Source organism: Protobothrops mucrosquamatus, unplaced genomic scaffold, assembly GCF_001527695.2.
Source record: "Protobothrops mucrosquamatus isolate PMUCROS unplaced genomic scaffold, P.Mucros_1.0 scaffold384, whole genome shotgun sequence".
NCBI lineage: Eukaryota > Metazoa > Chordata > Lepidosauria > Squamata > Viperidae > Protobothrops > Protobothrops mucrosquamatus.
In genome coordinates, this window is record NW_015386716.1 from 40,850 (window position 1) to 56,250 (window position 15,401).

The 15,401-nt window shown below is 38.5% G+C and overlaps 1 protein-coding gene across 1 annotated transcript in view; it reads right to left on the minus strand.

Moving 5' to 3' along the window:
* The window catches only part of KHDRBS2 (KH RNA binding domain containing, signal transduction associated 2), a 368,904-nt gene that overhangs the window by 28,057 nt on the left and 325,446 nt on the right, over positions 1-15,401 (minus strand). Inside the window, exon 7 of the mRNA XM_015815904.1 lies at positions 9,434-9,516. Within this exon, the coding sequence (XP_015671390.1) occupies positions 9,434-9,516 (83 nt within the window). The remainder of the gene's footprint in view (positions 1-9,433; positions 9,517-15,401) is intronic.

Here is a 15,401-nt window from a genome sequence, read left to right on the forward strand (position 1 = left end):
ATGGAAGTTCATTAAACGTTACAGCCTCCCTTGTGGACCTCCCCACAGAACCAACATAGAAATACCTAGTATTCAACCTACCCGTATTGTGCTGCCTTATATCAATAACGTTTCGGAAGCCACGGCCAGAATTTTAGCCCCCCACAACATCAAGGTAGCACATAAACCTAGTCATACACTAAGATCTGCGATCATGAAGGTGTGGAGGTGTGTTCCACCCAATCAGAACACAGCCAAGCTCCCACCCAATCAGCTCCAACCCCACTGGCAGTTAAAAGGAAGAAACAGCTGCGATCACACACCACTCTTAGAAGCACGAAGCGGAAGACACCAGCCTGAAGATGACGAATGTGACTTCGTCGAAACCTCGCCAAGGTACTTTTAATTCTATGCGGGAGAAAACCCGAATAACTAAAGACCTACATACAAACACCCGCGAAAACCTCAGAAAACATATATATATATATATGTATATTGCTTAAAATCCTAAAAACCGAAAGTTGACTCCTGGGTAAATCCATATTCGGGAACCACAAACTGTGAGACCACCAGGAGGTTCTTAAAAACTATAAAAGTTTTAATAAAGTTAAAACACCTAGCTTTCGCCGGCTTCCTGCCAGCATCATCAGGGTGGTTAGCAGTCGATGGGATGGCTACTTATAGGAGTGGTGCCTTTTGCACCCGACTCCTAGACCTCGTGATCGGGCCCAACCGATCCTCCTGCGTTCGGCTCCTAATTGTCGTATCGCCCAGGATGAGAGAAAGGGGAGGGAAGTTGGAACACGTAGGGTTAGGAAGAGAGATGGGGGCAATGGGCAACAAGGGGGTGCCCTGGGCATAGGACTGAATCCCCCCCCGGTATACGAACAAGGAAGGGAAGGAGCAAAGGTGGGGAAGAGGGAGGCAGGAACATGTCAGCTGGCGATACGACAATTAGGAGCCGAACGCAGGAGGATCGGTTGGGCCCGATCACGAGGTCTAGGAGTCAGGTGCAAAAGGCACCACTCCTATAAGTAGCCATCCCATCGACTGCTAACCACCCTGATGATGCTGGCAGGAAGCCGGCGAAAGCTAGGTGTTTTAACTTTATTAAAACTTTTATAGTTTTTAAGAACCTCCTGGTGGTCTCACAGTTTGTGGTTCCCGAATATATGTATATGTATAATACATATACATATACACATACATACATACCTACATACATGAGAGAGAGAGAGAGAGAGAGAGAGAGAGAGAGAGAGAGAGAGAGAGAGAGAGAGAGAGAGAGAGAGAATTACACAATGTTTGAGGCTGCAAAGCCAGAAAACAACCAGAAGACCGCTGAATAATTTTTGAAATGCTCCAAAGCAATTCAGAAGCACCTGTTTCACTTTGACACCTTGCCTCGATTTGAAGGGGAGATTCAATTGAAGCCTCTCCAAATCTAATCACCCACTCAAAGCTTCATGCAGCCCTAATGTATCATGTGTGCTAAATCTCAAAGTGGATATAAATACATGCATATTAAAACCACTTTAAATGGAGATGTGATTAGCCCATCTGTATATAAAAGCCTAATGCAGAGATGTGGAAGGAGAAATGTATAGAACCTGAGACACTTTATTATTGAGGCTGTCATATAAAATATTAGAGATGTATAATGGAAAGAAATCTCCCATGGCGCAAGTGATTATAAGGGAAAATAACTTTTATTTACTTCAGAGGTAGCATACTTGCTGTATTCATTGAACTATTAAAAAGAATAAAATAAAATGGCACTTGAAAAGAGTTTTGGATGATGAACACCGTATACGGATTGCTATGAAACCTGTCAGCTTTTTAGGCTTGCTAATTTGATTCATTCAACAGCCTCAGAATAAAATATATGGAAATCTTTACTGATGAAGAAACAAGTATCAATACGAACCCCAAAATGAAATATAGCAATGTATAAATCAATTCCATGCTCCACACAATAAAAAGGGGGCAAAGTAAGTAGCAAGCATGCTACGTTATCAAGATTGTATAGATGATGCCATCTGTTATTTATGTAAAATACTTTTATCTTACATAATATGCTGAAAACTAATGAAATCTATCTACTAATATTTGCATGAGCAACTAGCTATTGTCTTTCCAGCAAGACTATTACAGTTAGTCCTCGACTTACGACCACAATTGAGCCTAGAATTTATGTTGCTAAGTGAGAAATCTGTTAAGTGAATTTTGCCCCATTTTGTGACTTTTCTTGCCACATTTGTTAAGTGAATCACTGTTGTTGTTAAATTAGTAACACGGCTGTTAAGTGAATCTGTCTTCCCCATTGACTTTGCTTGTTAGAAGGTCGCAAAAGGTGACCTGACCTGACCCCGGGACACTGGAACCTTCATAAATCTGAACCAGTTGCCAAGCATTCGAATGTAAATCATGTGGCCATAGCAATGCCACAATGGTCGTAAGTGTGAAAAATGGTCATAAGCAGTGCTGGGATTCAGCCGGTTTGCACCAGTTCGGCAGAACCGGTAGCTAAATCCGGAAGTCCGTTCTAGGCCTCAGAGGCCCAGGCCTGCATCCAATAAGAAAATCAATTGTTCAGGTATTTCAATCCCACCACTGCTCATGTCACTTTTTTCAGTGCCCATGTAACTCTGAACAGTCACTAAATGAACTGTTGAGGACTATCTGTATATGCTCAAAACATAAACAAACAGCCAGGTATCATCCCATTCTGATTCAAAATCTTGAAATCATTGGTGTGCTAAAAATGTCTTCTGTGGTTTTTATTTTCCCTCTCCCTTTCAACTGGATTGAAAAAGATATGTTTTGGCTACAAGTAGCCTATGTTTCATTAACACAAATCCCTTCCCAACCTCACACCCCTCAACTTCCCATGCTTCAGCTAAAACCCAAGAGATTTTTCCCATCATGAAGGAACTTCTCTTATTCAGACTTTTGGGATCAGGAACTGCAGGGAACTGAGGAGGCTGCAAAGTGATGGGAAGAGACGGAGCAGAATAAGTCAAATCCGCAGCCTTCATCTCTTCAGATGTTAGTATCCATTTCCCTCTTTGTTGGAGTGAGGAGGAGGGCAGCAAAAGTAAGAGATTAATGGGGCTGGGGTTGGAAGAGCAGTTATAATGGGTTCTGACACCTTACTGATGGCATGGCAGGGTAAAGAGCAGGCACAGTGGCTGTAGCAATGGAAGCATAGCGTCCAGATTGTGGAGAAAAAAAGCAATTTCTCTCCATCCCATGCCACTCTTGGAATCACTGCCTCTCATTCTGGATGTCACATTTGATCAATGTGCTAATTTTTGACGTGTGTTCAGAGAATCGCCAGAGAAAGGCAGCACTGGTGGCTGCTGATGTCATTAACAGCTTACTCGTGGGAATGGCACCTTTGCCACTTTATACCATGTAGGACCCTGGAAAAAAATGGCTGTCCCTTAAACTTCTCTTAAGCCTACTCTTTCCTTTAAGTCTTTCCTTCCAGGATGGTTGTATTCTTTGCTTATCCGAACACAAGGATGAAATGTGGTATCCAAAATGAGAGGTAATACTCCAGATAGGGAATGATGACAATGGAATGGAGAAGAATGATTCTTTCCAGCTAATTTGCACATTATGCTTCTATTGCTACAGCTTAACGAACAGAGTTGGGGTGTTGTTTTTTTTTGAGCAACTGCATGGCATTACTGGCACAAATATGAATCCTGTTCTTTTAAAACAGTTATTTGCCTGCAAATCGCTCTGGAGGCAAATCTCAAAATGCTACATCTGTGCTATCCATATTAATGCCTAATTTCAAGACTTTGCTGAAATTCGTCTTGGAAATTTTGAGCCAAAGTTTTCAGTTTCCAATCGTGATTTTATCCTCTTTGGTGTCAGTGAACTTTCATAGCTTCAAGTCAACTAAAACCTGGCAGACCTTCCTCTCTATGCTATACTATGATAAAAAAATAAATAAATTTCTATTTGTTATGGTGGTCATTCATTGAATCAATTTGACTCCCTATGAGAATCAGTGACAAGGACTATAACCTACTTCCACAACTATTCCATTAACTTTGACATTTTTAATGTTAGAAAAACTTGGCTAAAGTTTAGCTAATTTATGAAACTAATTTATGGAGTCTGTACAACCATGGTACTAGCAGCCATTGGATAGTCTCATAGCACATCTCTGATCTCCCTTGACTGCGATGCTTCAGACGTATACACACAGAGATGATGTTCGTTGCTACTGAAGTGACTCTATGGAGTTCTCTAAGGAGAAGCAGTGGCAGGTTTGCACAAGTTGATCATGGAGAGACACTTGGATCAACTGTAGAACAATTGTATAAAATATACTGTTTTTGGAAATGGGAGTGCTTTGGTTTGACTTAACTCTTCTGAGACCTTTTCTTTCTGATGATTGTGTGAAGAACTAGCTCTAAATGAGATCAAGAACCACCCTCACGTCTTGAAAAAAACATTTACGTCCCACATGCTAATCTGTCCAGTGCTACCACTGGACAGAATCAGGTCTTCTATTTGAGAGAGAAATCTGATTGAACCAAATTTGAAAGGTCCTTGGTGCTCTCTGAGCTTGATTATTTTCTTGCAGACTTTTTATTACCCATATAGGTAACCTCATCAGTGCTGCAGTACATACTGATGATGTTATCTAGTTTGGGTAATAAAATGTCTGCAAGAAAATAACCAAGCTCAGAGAGCATCAAGGACCCCTCTTTTCAGCCCTGAGCTACAAATATTCTCCTTTATAAGTAACAAATTTGAAGACATCCATCAGTTGATTTAAAGTATGGCAGGGTCATCATGTGAAACTTCATTAAATGATATTGTGGGTGTTTATTATACCCCAGATTTTACGTATATCAACCGGCCACTCTGGTGCTTTCGCCTTGAGAATGCTGATGAATGGAAGAAATTAACAGGCTTTTCTGAAGCCCTACTAAATCCCAATTAGCTATGTGTTTCATATGCAGCTATTCACAAGACCATGCACTGAAACCAGTAGGGAAGACAGCCAGAATTCTGAAGCAAAAACATTTAGAAGTTACTTAGAATTTTGACCTAGCGAGAGATCTCATCATCTCCATAATTCATATTGACTTCCACTCATACGAGGAAATGCTTGACAACAAAAATTGAGAAAAATAAAAAGTGTTGAACTTGTGTAGTGAGCCAGGTCCTCTTTTTTTTTTTTTTTTTAATACCTAGCACTCTAGGCAGAATTTCATTATCCTTTTTTATATGCAACAAAGTAGGTGGGATGTAATCTATCACAGTGAAGCACAGGAGCATTATCTGTTGCTCCAAGAATCAAAGCTCACAGGAGGATACAATCTTCATCTAAACAATAAATCTCAGAGACCACCTCAGTATGTTTTATAGCATGTGAGAGAATTACATAAAAAATAAAGAAAAAAAATGAAGGCAAAATCAATTTCTGGTTTACAATTTGGGTTGGAGATATTTCTATGTACAAAAGATGCACTGGTGGTCCCACAGCAATCCCGGTCACTCCCCTGTTCCCACCTCCCAACCGTATTTCTGACTATAAGTAAACAATGGAAGGCACACAAAAAACCCCCTCTTGTATATAACAACGTGACCTTCTCATGCAGGGCTGTCCAGTCTTCGCCACTTTAAGACTTGTGGTCTTCAACACTCAGGGTGGCTGGCTGGGGAATTCTGGGAGTTGAAGTCCACAAGTCTTAAAGTGGCAAAGTTTGGACACCCCTTGTTCCAATGAACACTCTTGGTTGCCAGTGTAATGCATCTTCCTGGCAGGGATACACACTACTGAAAGAGGGTAAAAGCAGACCTCCTTTAGCGACTGCCATGTTTAGCAACTGTCCGCAATTATGACAGTGATAAAAAAGTAACTTTTTGATCAATCCTTGTATTTTCGACCTTTGTAGGTCTGCAAAGCAAAGGAAAGCTTAAGTAAGATTTTGTGCACTGTCCCAGTTTCACTTAGTGATTGTTTTCCTTAACAACCGAGTTGTCAAACTCAATTGTTGTCACTAAACAAAAACTACCAATAATTATAAATCCCAATTGGAACTGAATCCAGTCATCCATCATGGGGAAGGTTTATTCTCCAGTTAATCATAATTTGGGAGATCATTCATTTTTGACCTACATGTAACTTGCATCTGAGTAAGTATCTATCTCTTTCTCTTTCCCTTGCCCTACCCCCCATTTCCCCTCTGCACCTCAGTTTAAATCTTGCATGAGAACAGCCACTATATGCATCTGATATATGAGCTGCATCCCATAAAAGCTTGTACCTTTAAATTAAATTCATTTGTCGGAAAAATTCCACCAAACCTTTTACCACTATAGACTGCTATAATTTCTTATTTACAGATTATCCAGATATCTCCTGACTATGCTCCAATTATTACCACACAACATTTTTTTTAATTGTCTCTGTAAAAAATAAAAACAACTTCCAAACAAACTCGAAACAATTATATAAATGTCAAATACATTTTTTTAAAAATGGTGCCATGCTGCTGGCAGCTAAGGAGAAAGAATCATGCCTGCTGAAATTCTACCCACCTACTTGCCTCACACTTAATTTGGTAGCAGAACTGATCCTGTTTCTGATTTAGATGGAAGTTTTATTGGACTCTAAATGAACAAACTGTGAGAGATACCTATTGCCTCGGTGAAGATTTCAAACTTCTTAAGCAATGGAGCTCCTGCAGTGCAATCATCTAACAAACGGCACGCACGTAATAACAGGATGGAAATAATATAACTGGGGAGGCAAATCCCTCAAACTCAATAACTGATTGTAAATTCAATCTCAATGGTCGGCTGCTGTCTTGTGCCTTCCAATAAAGCTGAATTATTGAATCAACGTGATTCGGTTTTACGGAGAATATTACTGCAAGGATTCTACAGCAAGCTATTACATAGCTATTAATATGTGATTTCAATAACTGACAATTGCCCCCATGATACTGGGAAACCATCTACATCTTTTTTTGATGAATATTTTACTTTTAACAAAGCAACAAGTCCCTATTTATTTCTTTGTTCAAAACAATCTCCACTCTGCTTTGCACATGGACATCCCCTAATGTAGTCATTTCCTAAATGCTAAAAATGGTCAGGTTCTCCTGTCTGTCAGCTATTGGCTCCCTTTTCTCATATTACATGTGAAAGTCAGGAGCCAACAACACACCCTTCCGGAAGATTTACGCATTCACTCTGGCAAAATACAGCCTGTAGCAGGATTCAGGTCTCACACCGGGTCTGTAATTCTTTCTCCAGCCACTCCGGCATCATAATTCTGTGATTGCTTATGGAGTCAGATAGGAGTCTGGGATGAGCTGGCAAAGTGCCCGTAGTGGTGATTAAAGAATCTGCTGGTTCTTTGCTGTGAACCCAGGCCTTTCTGAACATTGGATAATGACTTACATTTGGTATATTTTTGAACACCTGCCTATGTTAAGTTTGTTATGGTTCATCTTGCTTTGCTTTGAGAAACAAGGATTTCTTTCAGTTCTAGATTTACTGTATAGCTGAAAATTTGTCTTACTTTTAATCAGTTTTCCAAATAGGTTGGAGGTTGGCAGGCACATTTCTAGTTGGAGGAATGGGGATTCTCCCATAAAATGGATACTCATTGTGGATACAGGTAGTCCTCGACTTATAACCGATCGTTTAGTGACCGTTCAAAGTTACAACAGCAATGAAAAAGTGACTTATGACTGTTTTTCACACTTGCAACATTCCCATGGTCATCTGATCAAAATTCATACACTTGGCAACTGGTTCATACTATTGACGGTTGCTGTGTCCCGGGGTCATGTGATCAGCTTTTGCGACCTTCTGACCAGCAAAGCCAGATTCACTTGACAACTGTGTTACTCATTTAACAACTGCAAGTGGTTCGCTTAACAACTGTGGCAAGAAAGGTAGTAAAAGGGGACAAAGTTCACTTGACAACTGTCTCACTTAGCAACAGAAATTTGGGGCTCAGTTGTGGTTGTATCTTGAGGACTACTTGTATAGACAGCCATAAAATATTCATTTACTACAGGGTGTAAAGGTGTTCCTTGTCATCCCAGTTAATGATCTCTTCTTCCCCTTCCCCTTTATGTGATGTCTACCGCTCCAGCCTCCAATATTTTTCTAGGCAGATCGGGCAACTCCTCCAAAGTGAGATCATCTAGATCAGGGGTAGGCAACCTTGGCTCTTTTATGACTCATGGACTTCAACTCCCAGCTATGCTGGCTCAGGAATTCTGGGAGTTGAAGTCCATGAGTCATAAAAGAGCCAAGGTTGCCTACCCCTGATCTAGGTTATAGTCATACAATTTTTTCCCCCTCCCCTCCAAATCTATGTGACCCATTTGTGGCAAGGCACTATTTATTAAGCCTAACACTCCGCTGAGGCTTTTGTTGGGAAAGGAGGAGAGGCCGCAAGTGTATAAACCCTGATGTTGCTCTAGGAAAAGTAATATACAAATGTAATAATAAAACAAATAAACGTTGCCCACAATTATAGGGATAGCAAATACAAGAATCTGTTGAAAACTACCTCATCAGTTCTTGAGTTCTGCTTGCTTTGTCCTGTCCTGCATCCCAAGTTTTGTTCAACGTCTTTCTTATGTGAGCCATCCTGAGCCTCTGGTCTTACAAGACTTCCATGGTGTTACTGAACCTAATTCTGTTCCCGTTTTCCAATGTGCATAATTTTCATGGGCCTGGGAGTGAAATTTTGTGTACAGTCTTGCATATCTATCATGTCTTAGTCCGTATCTTAAGCGAACTAATTTGTTACAAATTCAAATTTTATTACTTATTTATCTAATTTATCTAATTCATAACCTGCCTTTATTATTTTTTTCAAATAACTCAAAGTGGTGAGCATATTCAACACACCTTCCGCTTCCTATTTCCCCCACAACAATCCTGTGAGATAGGCTGGGCTGAAAGAGAAGGACTAGCTCAAAGTCACCCAACTGAGGTTGGGATCTGAACTCACTTTTTTCTCCTGCTTTCTAGCCTGATGCCTTAACCACTTGACCAAACTGGCCTATTAAAAAATTATAAACAACAATAAAGTATTCTTGCCTACTATAATGTTGTAGTTTTTTGTTTGTTTTGTTGTTCTTGCAGTTCATCCACTGCTTTATAGTCTTTTAGCAGGAGGAGATTTAAGTAAAAATGTGAGACTACATCTGGGCAGAAATGGTAGTCCATTACAAACCAAGTCAAAGACCTTCCCTTTTGGAAAAAAGTAATTTGCTTCCATTTTGACAGTCATTGCACTATGAAATGTGATAATTTTAATACTGTTGAAAAACATATTGTAATAACTGAGATATGTTAAGATGTTATTCCAGCAATAACCTGTGGTGAAGTTAAGAGTTAAAAATTTAAAGAAACCCACGGGCAGTTTGTCATTAAAATAAAGAGCACTTACTTCTGTGTTTGTGTAGTATAGCTGTTATCATAAGCTTCATAACTTGGTTCATCATATTCACCTCCATATCTATCATCGTATCCCTATAAGGGAAAAAATGATCCAATTTAAAAGGATGATCAAGTAACAAGTTGACATCTGTAACAAAAAATTAACATTTAAGTATTATATTCATGCAAATTAACACCTTCAAAAATACAGATTTGAGTGGTTTTGGTCCTTCCAGTCGAAGCATTCCCTGAGCAGAGTTTTTGTTATGACTTCCAGTCAGAAAAGAGACCACCTTCACTTCCAACTATGTTCTTGAGACACGTCAGTGCTGTAGTGCGGAATTTTGGGAAGCAACAAGGACTTTGAAAGATGGATTATTAATTTTCCACCAGGAGAATTTGGAAACCTCTAATTTGGTTCAGTGGCCTAATCCAAAGCATCATACAGTAAATGTGTCAATCAGGTAGAGATTACTCCAGAAATAGTTCAGTGCCACTGTGTAGACAAGACTGATAAAAATGGAGTTTCCTTGGCCAAAGTATGGCATAGAAAAAAATGTAAATTGATATAACTGTTTTTCAGCTGCATAGGGTGAAACTATCAAGCAAGCCATCTCTATGAGGAGGCTAATCATGCCAAGCAACTTAAAATAGTGGCCTCAAAAATGCCAGTAAGTTTGTGTTTTGGAATACAATAAAACATGAAGTGATAAAGATAAATGGGTTAGCAACCTTTACTATGAAGAATGCCCATATCAAATTCTAAACATTTATTGTGGACTTGGAACTATCTAACAGTATGAAATAGGTGAACTGGCAGATAAACTCTGGGCAAAGAAACACAATGTGACTCTGGCAGAGAAAGGTAAATTGGTTCTGGGCAGAGAGACAGAGTCTGACACTAGGCAAAATGAGGATATATGGCTAAAGTAAACTTTAATTAAGGGAGCCCAGAACGATATTCAGCAAAGGAATATTTGGAATATTTAAGGCTCAAAATTATATAAATGAAACAAAGGTAGACTTGCTGCAATTAGAGTTGACCTACTGTATGAGGTCAATGTGGAATGGAAAATAAACTCACAAAATTATATTACTAGTATACTCAGCTGGTTACAAAAGTCCTCCTCCATTACTTTGATCAGGTTGTGTACAACAGTGGTCTGAAGAGAAACATAGTGGAAGTCTAGACTGCTGCTGTTTTTTTTCTGCCTTAAAATGATCTTAGAAAACCAAGAACTGGCTATCCTGTTGGATCTGAGGTTTTTTTTGGCTGTAGAAAAGTGAGGAATGTCTCAAAAGTGCTTTTGTAAGAGGCAACTGGACTTTCTTGGTTTTTTTTTTCTTTGAAAACAATTTGCTTCTCATCCGAGTAGCATCTTCAGCTTCTTTGATGAGAAGCTAAATGTTTTCAACCAAGAAAGTCCAGTTTGGAAAAGCATCTTTGGGACAACCATGGCCTAGATGATTGAGAATCTCTATAGACAAAATTGGGGAATCCCTTTTCTTCATCTCATCTCCCACTCTGTCTCTTGCTGTTGTTGTTCCTTTACAATTTCTACCAGCATAGTCTACCATCTAATATGGTTATTGGCCCTTCAAAGCTGTTCTTGACCTAGGTGTGCAAATGATGGCCAGCACATATAGCTTTCCTATAGCAGTGCTATTATCTCAGTCCTTGGCTGTTAGGTATGCTGCTAGTAAGGCTAAAGAGCGATTTATTGTGTATTCTAGGAAAATGTTAATGAAGGCTACAGTTATTTTTTTTTCCTGGAGCTCAGCGTACAAGTGCATTTCTAAATAGTGGTGGGTGAAATAATAGCTAAAGAAATGACTAGATGACTGCAAGAATACATTATCTCATTATATCATTAACAAGCTTATTACTGGCATATAAAACATACTTTTCTCTCTGTCTCACTCTTTTCCTTCCTTCCTTGTACAGAGAAAGCCACAAATAAGTGTTGTTCCAAATGTGCTTTTAACTTATTTCATTCTGGTTCTAATTTCTTCTGCCCAGCTAGTAGTTGGAAGGATACACAATACGTGCTTGGGTAAAATCATAAAGCCTATCAGTAGTCAGGTGGGTCAAACAAATGAGCTGCTTTAGCTGCCAATTCTGCCAAATTTCCAAGAATGACTCTCAACCTTGATTTTAGAAGATAGGGTTGCCTATTCTTCTAACCATATGAAATAGGTGACAACATGGTTAAGCTCAAAAAAGAGTTTTCTACTAAAAAAAAAATAAAAAAAAATCTGGGGCCTGGGAAAAATCTCTTCCAAGCCCTTCACTTATTAGCACAGGGCAAAGCTGCAGCTCAGAAGTTCAATCTGATGTTTATTCAACTGTTTCTGAATCAAACTGACTTTGTGAATCAAATCAGATTAAACTGGGTCATTTGGTCTAACCCAATTGAAAAATCTACAATCTGAATGAAACAACTCAACTCAACACTCCTATAAATAAGATAGGTATCAGGAAGAATTTGAACCCCAGTATCACACATCAAAGTCTGTCTGTCTGTCTGTCTGTCTGTCTGTCTGTCTGTCTGTCTGTCTGTCTGTCTGTCTGTCTGTCTGTCTGTCTGTCTATCTATCTATCTATCTATCTATCTATCTATCTATCTATCTATCTATCTATCTATCTATCTATCTATCTATCTATCTATCTATCTATCTATCTATCTATCTATCTATCATCTGTTTTACAATGTTCCAGATATTGCATGTTCAGGAAAGTTTACCCAACAAATAAATGCAGGATTTAAAAAGAGAGATCTTTCAGATGAATTGGCATTAGGCAAGCTACTTTTCAAAATACACACAAGATCTGTTTAAATATTTAATCTCTGTGGGTTTTTTGTTTTGTTTTATTTTTTGGAGTACCTACTTTACTGAGAAATATTGTAGAGCATTTGAGCAGACAAGAACATTCCATGATATTTTGCAAAAAGTGTTGGAAGAGAAGCACACTCAAAAGGTCAAGAAAATTAAACTCTTTTTCAGAACAGCTTTGGCACGGAAAGAGAATCCCCTATTACTGTTATGTATTTAATTTTGAGTACCTACTTCTGCAAGCCACGGTGATTACAAATAAGATTCATGGCTAGAGTCCAACAGCCATGAGGATGCAGTCAGTATTCATAGCTTGAGTGCAACTATGAGAATGGACTGTTATGAACAACTCCAAGGAATTGCATCAGCACCAATTGGATTTTCCCTGCAATATTAATCGCAGCCAGTACTTTCCTCAGATTTGGCAACTGACAAAGCAGCAACACTTAAATTTATACTCCTCAACCACTTTCCACTTATATTAAAATGGATAATTTTCAAATGCAAATATCAAAAGCCATATGTATGCATGCACTGCATCCAAGCACATTCTGGCAAAGGGTCTGATCACTAAATGTCTCTTCTGAAACATACTGCTGGTATGGAGCAAGTAACTGTAAACATGCCAGAAGAATTAAAAACTATAGAGAAAATAAAACAGAAGAACGGTAGATCAATAACACAATAATACTGCTTTACAAAGAAGACTAGCAATCGAAAACTATAAAGTCAGATGGAAGAAACTGGAGTATTAAGATTATCTTTAGAAAGCTTTCTGGTCTACTGCTATAACCTGTTTTGATTGCAGAAATCAAAACTGGGGGAGTTTTTTTAAATAGTTGGCCATAGCTTGGGAATTTCCTCTCCGGGTTTATTTTAGTTGCCTCATGTATATTTGTTAGTTAGAAAATTCTGTAGACAGGCAAACATGAAACCAAAAAAAGGTAAATTTACATTTGTTAAATGTGCTTCTACCTATTGCTGCTTTTTTAATGATCATAACTTCCTAATTAGGGCAGATGGTTTTAGCATGGAAGGCAAAAGCAATTTATTCATTTGGCAGATGTTCTTTCATTAAGTGCAATCTGTCTACTTTCTGTTTTTTTTTAAAAAAAATCTCTCAATGCATTCCTAAACATTTATTTTGTACATATTTTCTTAGATTTTATTTTAAAAACTAATTTATACTAACATGTTTTTATCACAGATGTTCAATTGTATATATATGTTTGAGATGAGAAGGACAATTTAGAAATTAGAAAAGATTAAAAACCATATTTCAGTATGTACTATTTCCATTAATCTGGACCAGGTTGGTTTACTCTGAAATAAGGTTCAAATGAAATAGTTTAGCATCCCTAGGTTTTAGTAAAACAGTTGAAACCTCACTTGAAAGGACTATGTTCTGTACTTAACAGCCTCTAAAAGGATTAAATACACTACACAGAATTTTAAACTTTTGGTTCTGATGTTATCTCCATAGAAATAAACCAACTTTTGCATCATCCAAAGATATTTTATCTTCTGTTCAATCAGCTTCATTTAACAGAAGCTTGTTAGAATGGGACAGCAGCTGACAATAAACAATTTGATGGAGACTTCCCCTTGTGAGAAATGAAATGTGTACAATGCATAGTGATACTAGTGTCGTATATTCCTTTCCATCTGCCCGGCATGTATAGAAGACTATGCAGAGATTTTCAAAGAGGGTTTTCACTCTGATGGAGAATTGAGCCAGATGTCCCTCTGTGCATTGGAATAATGCTCTGGTAGTGCAGCTGATCAGAACAGAATAACAGAGTTGGGAGGGACCTTGGAGGTCTTCTAGTCCAACCCCCTGCTCAGGCCAGAAGCTGTGGCACTTTGCTTCTCTTGGCAATAGTAGTTTGGTTCTTGTTTGAAAGCTCTTTTTAATGTAGTGCAAAGATTTTGTCCAGGCAGATTTTAGCAAACATAAACAAAAATGTTTATGAAGAAATGAAACAAAGAATGAACAAAGCACGATATCACAGCAAGCAAGTTTTAAAAAATGCATGTGAGAGTGGGAAAGCAAAGTGATTTTATCAGTAAACACATAAAAAGTATACACTACAGAAATGTGCCCAAGCCTTTATTGCATGTACTTCAAAGAACACAGAATTAATGCAGACATAGGAAAGAACAGTCTGCAGTTTGGAAAAATAAGAAACTGAGTATGTTGAAATTGTTTAATTGTTAGGCTGAGCTATTTTTACAGCCAGGCAGGCTGTATTAGTTTGCAGCCTGAATCTACTTAAGTTCATTATAGGAAATCATACCAACAAAATGAAATATCTATATTGTGTTAGACTCACTATAAAAGTATCAGATTCTTGCATGGCTTTCTCTTATCTGCTATCATTAGAGGGTCACACACCTTGCTGCTCATCTATAAATGTTTTCATTATCCAGTAAGGGAGAGGAAGATTGCAAGGCTTCTATATCAGGGTTTCTGCAGGACCGGCCCCAGTTAATAGTAAATACTCCATCATTGGAAAACTGGGCCATCATTGGAAAACTGGGCCATTTTATCTGCAATGCTAAACAACAGATCCTCTAATGCAGGAGTTGCCAATCTTGACAACTTTAAGACGCATGGACTTCAACTCCCGGAATTCCCCTGCCAGAAGTCCATGCATCTTAATGTTCCCAAGATTAGGAACCTCTGCTCTAAAGTTTTGGATTCCAGCTTACCTTAGAAGGAACAATAGATGTTTACCATGATATAACATAAACAAGTAAGCAAATTCAATCATTTCTTAAAGTCAAAAGAATCCAATGCAGTTCTTCAGCCCAAACATGTGGTGGCTAATGGTTAAGAACAGGCAGGTGGGTCTTTGTTCCCAATATCAGCAGGTGTTTTAAGGGAAAACCTTCTCTCCACTGAGTAGAAAATGGACAGGAAAAGAAATCATACCTTTTGATTTCCATATATGTACGTTTCTCATTGGAAAACAGAATACTTGCTGGAATCCTTGGTGTTGCTTGTTAATATGTCTTATCGGGGATTGCCGTAGATTGCTGTAAGAACTGACTCCTTCCAAGCAACTAGAAGAGGACCTAGACAGCTAATGTTTCTCATGCTCTTTATACTGAGGTCAGCATGATAGTTGGAAGCATTGTTT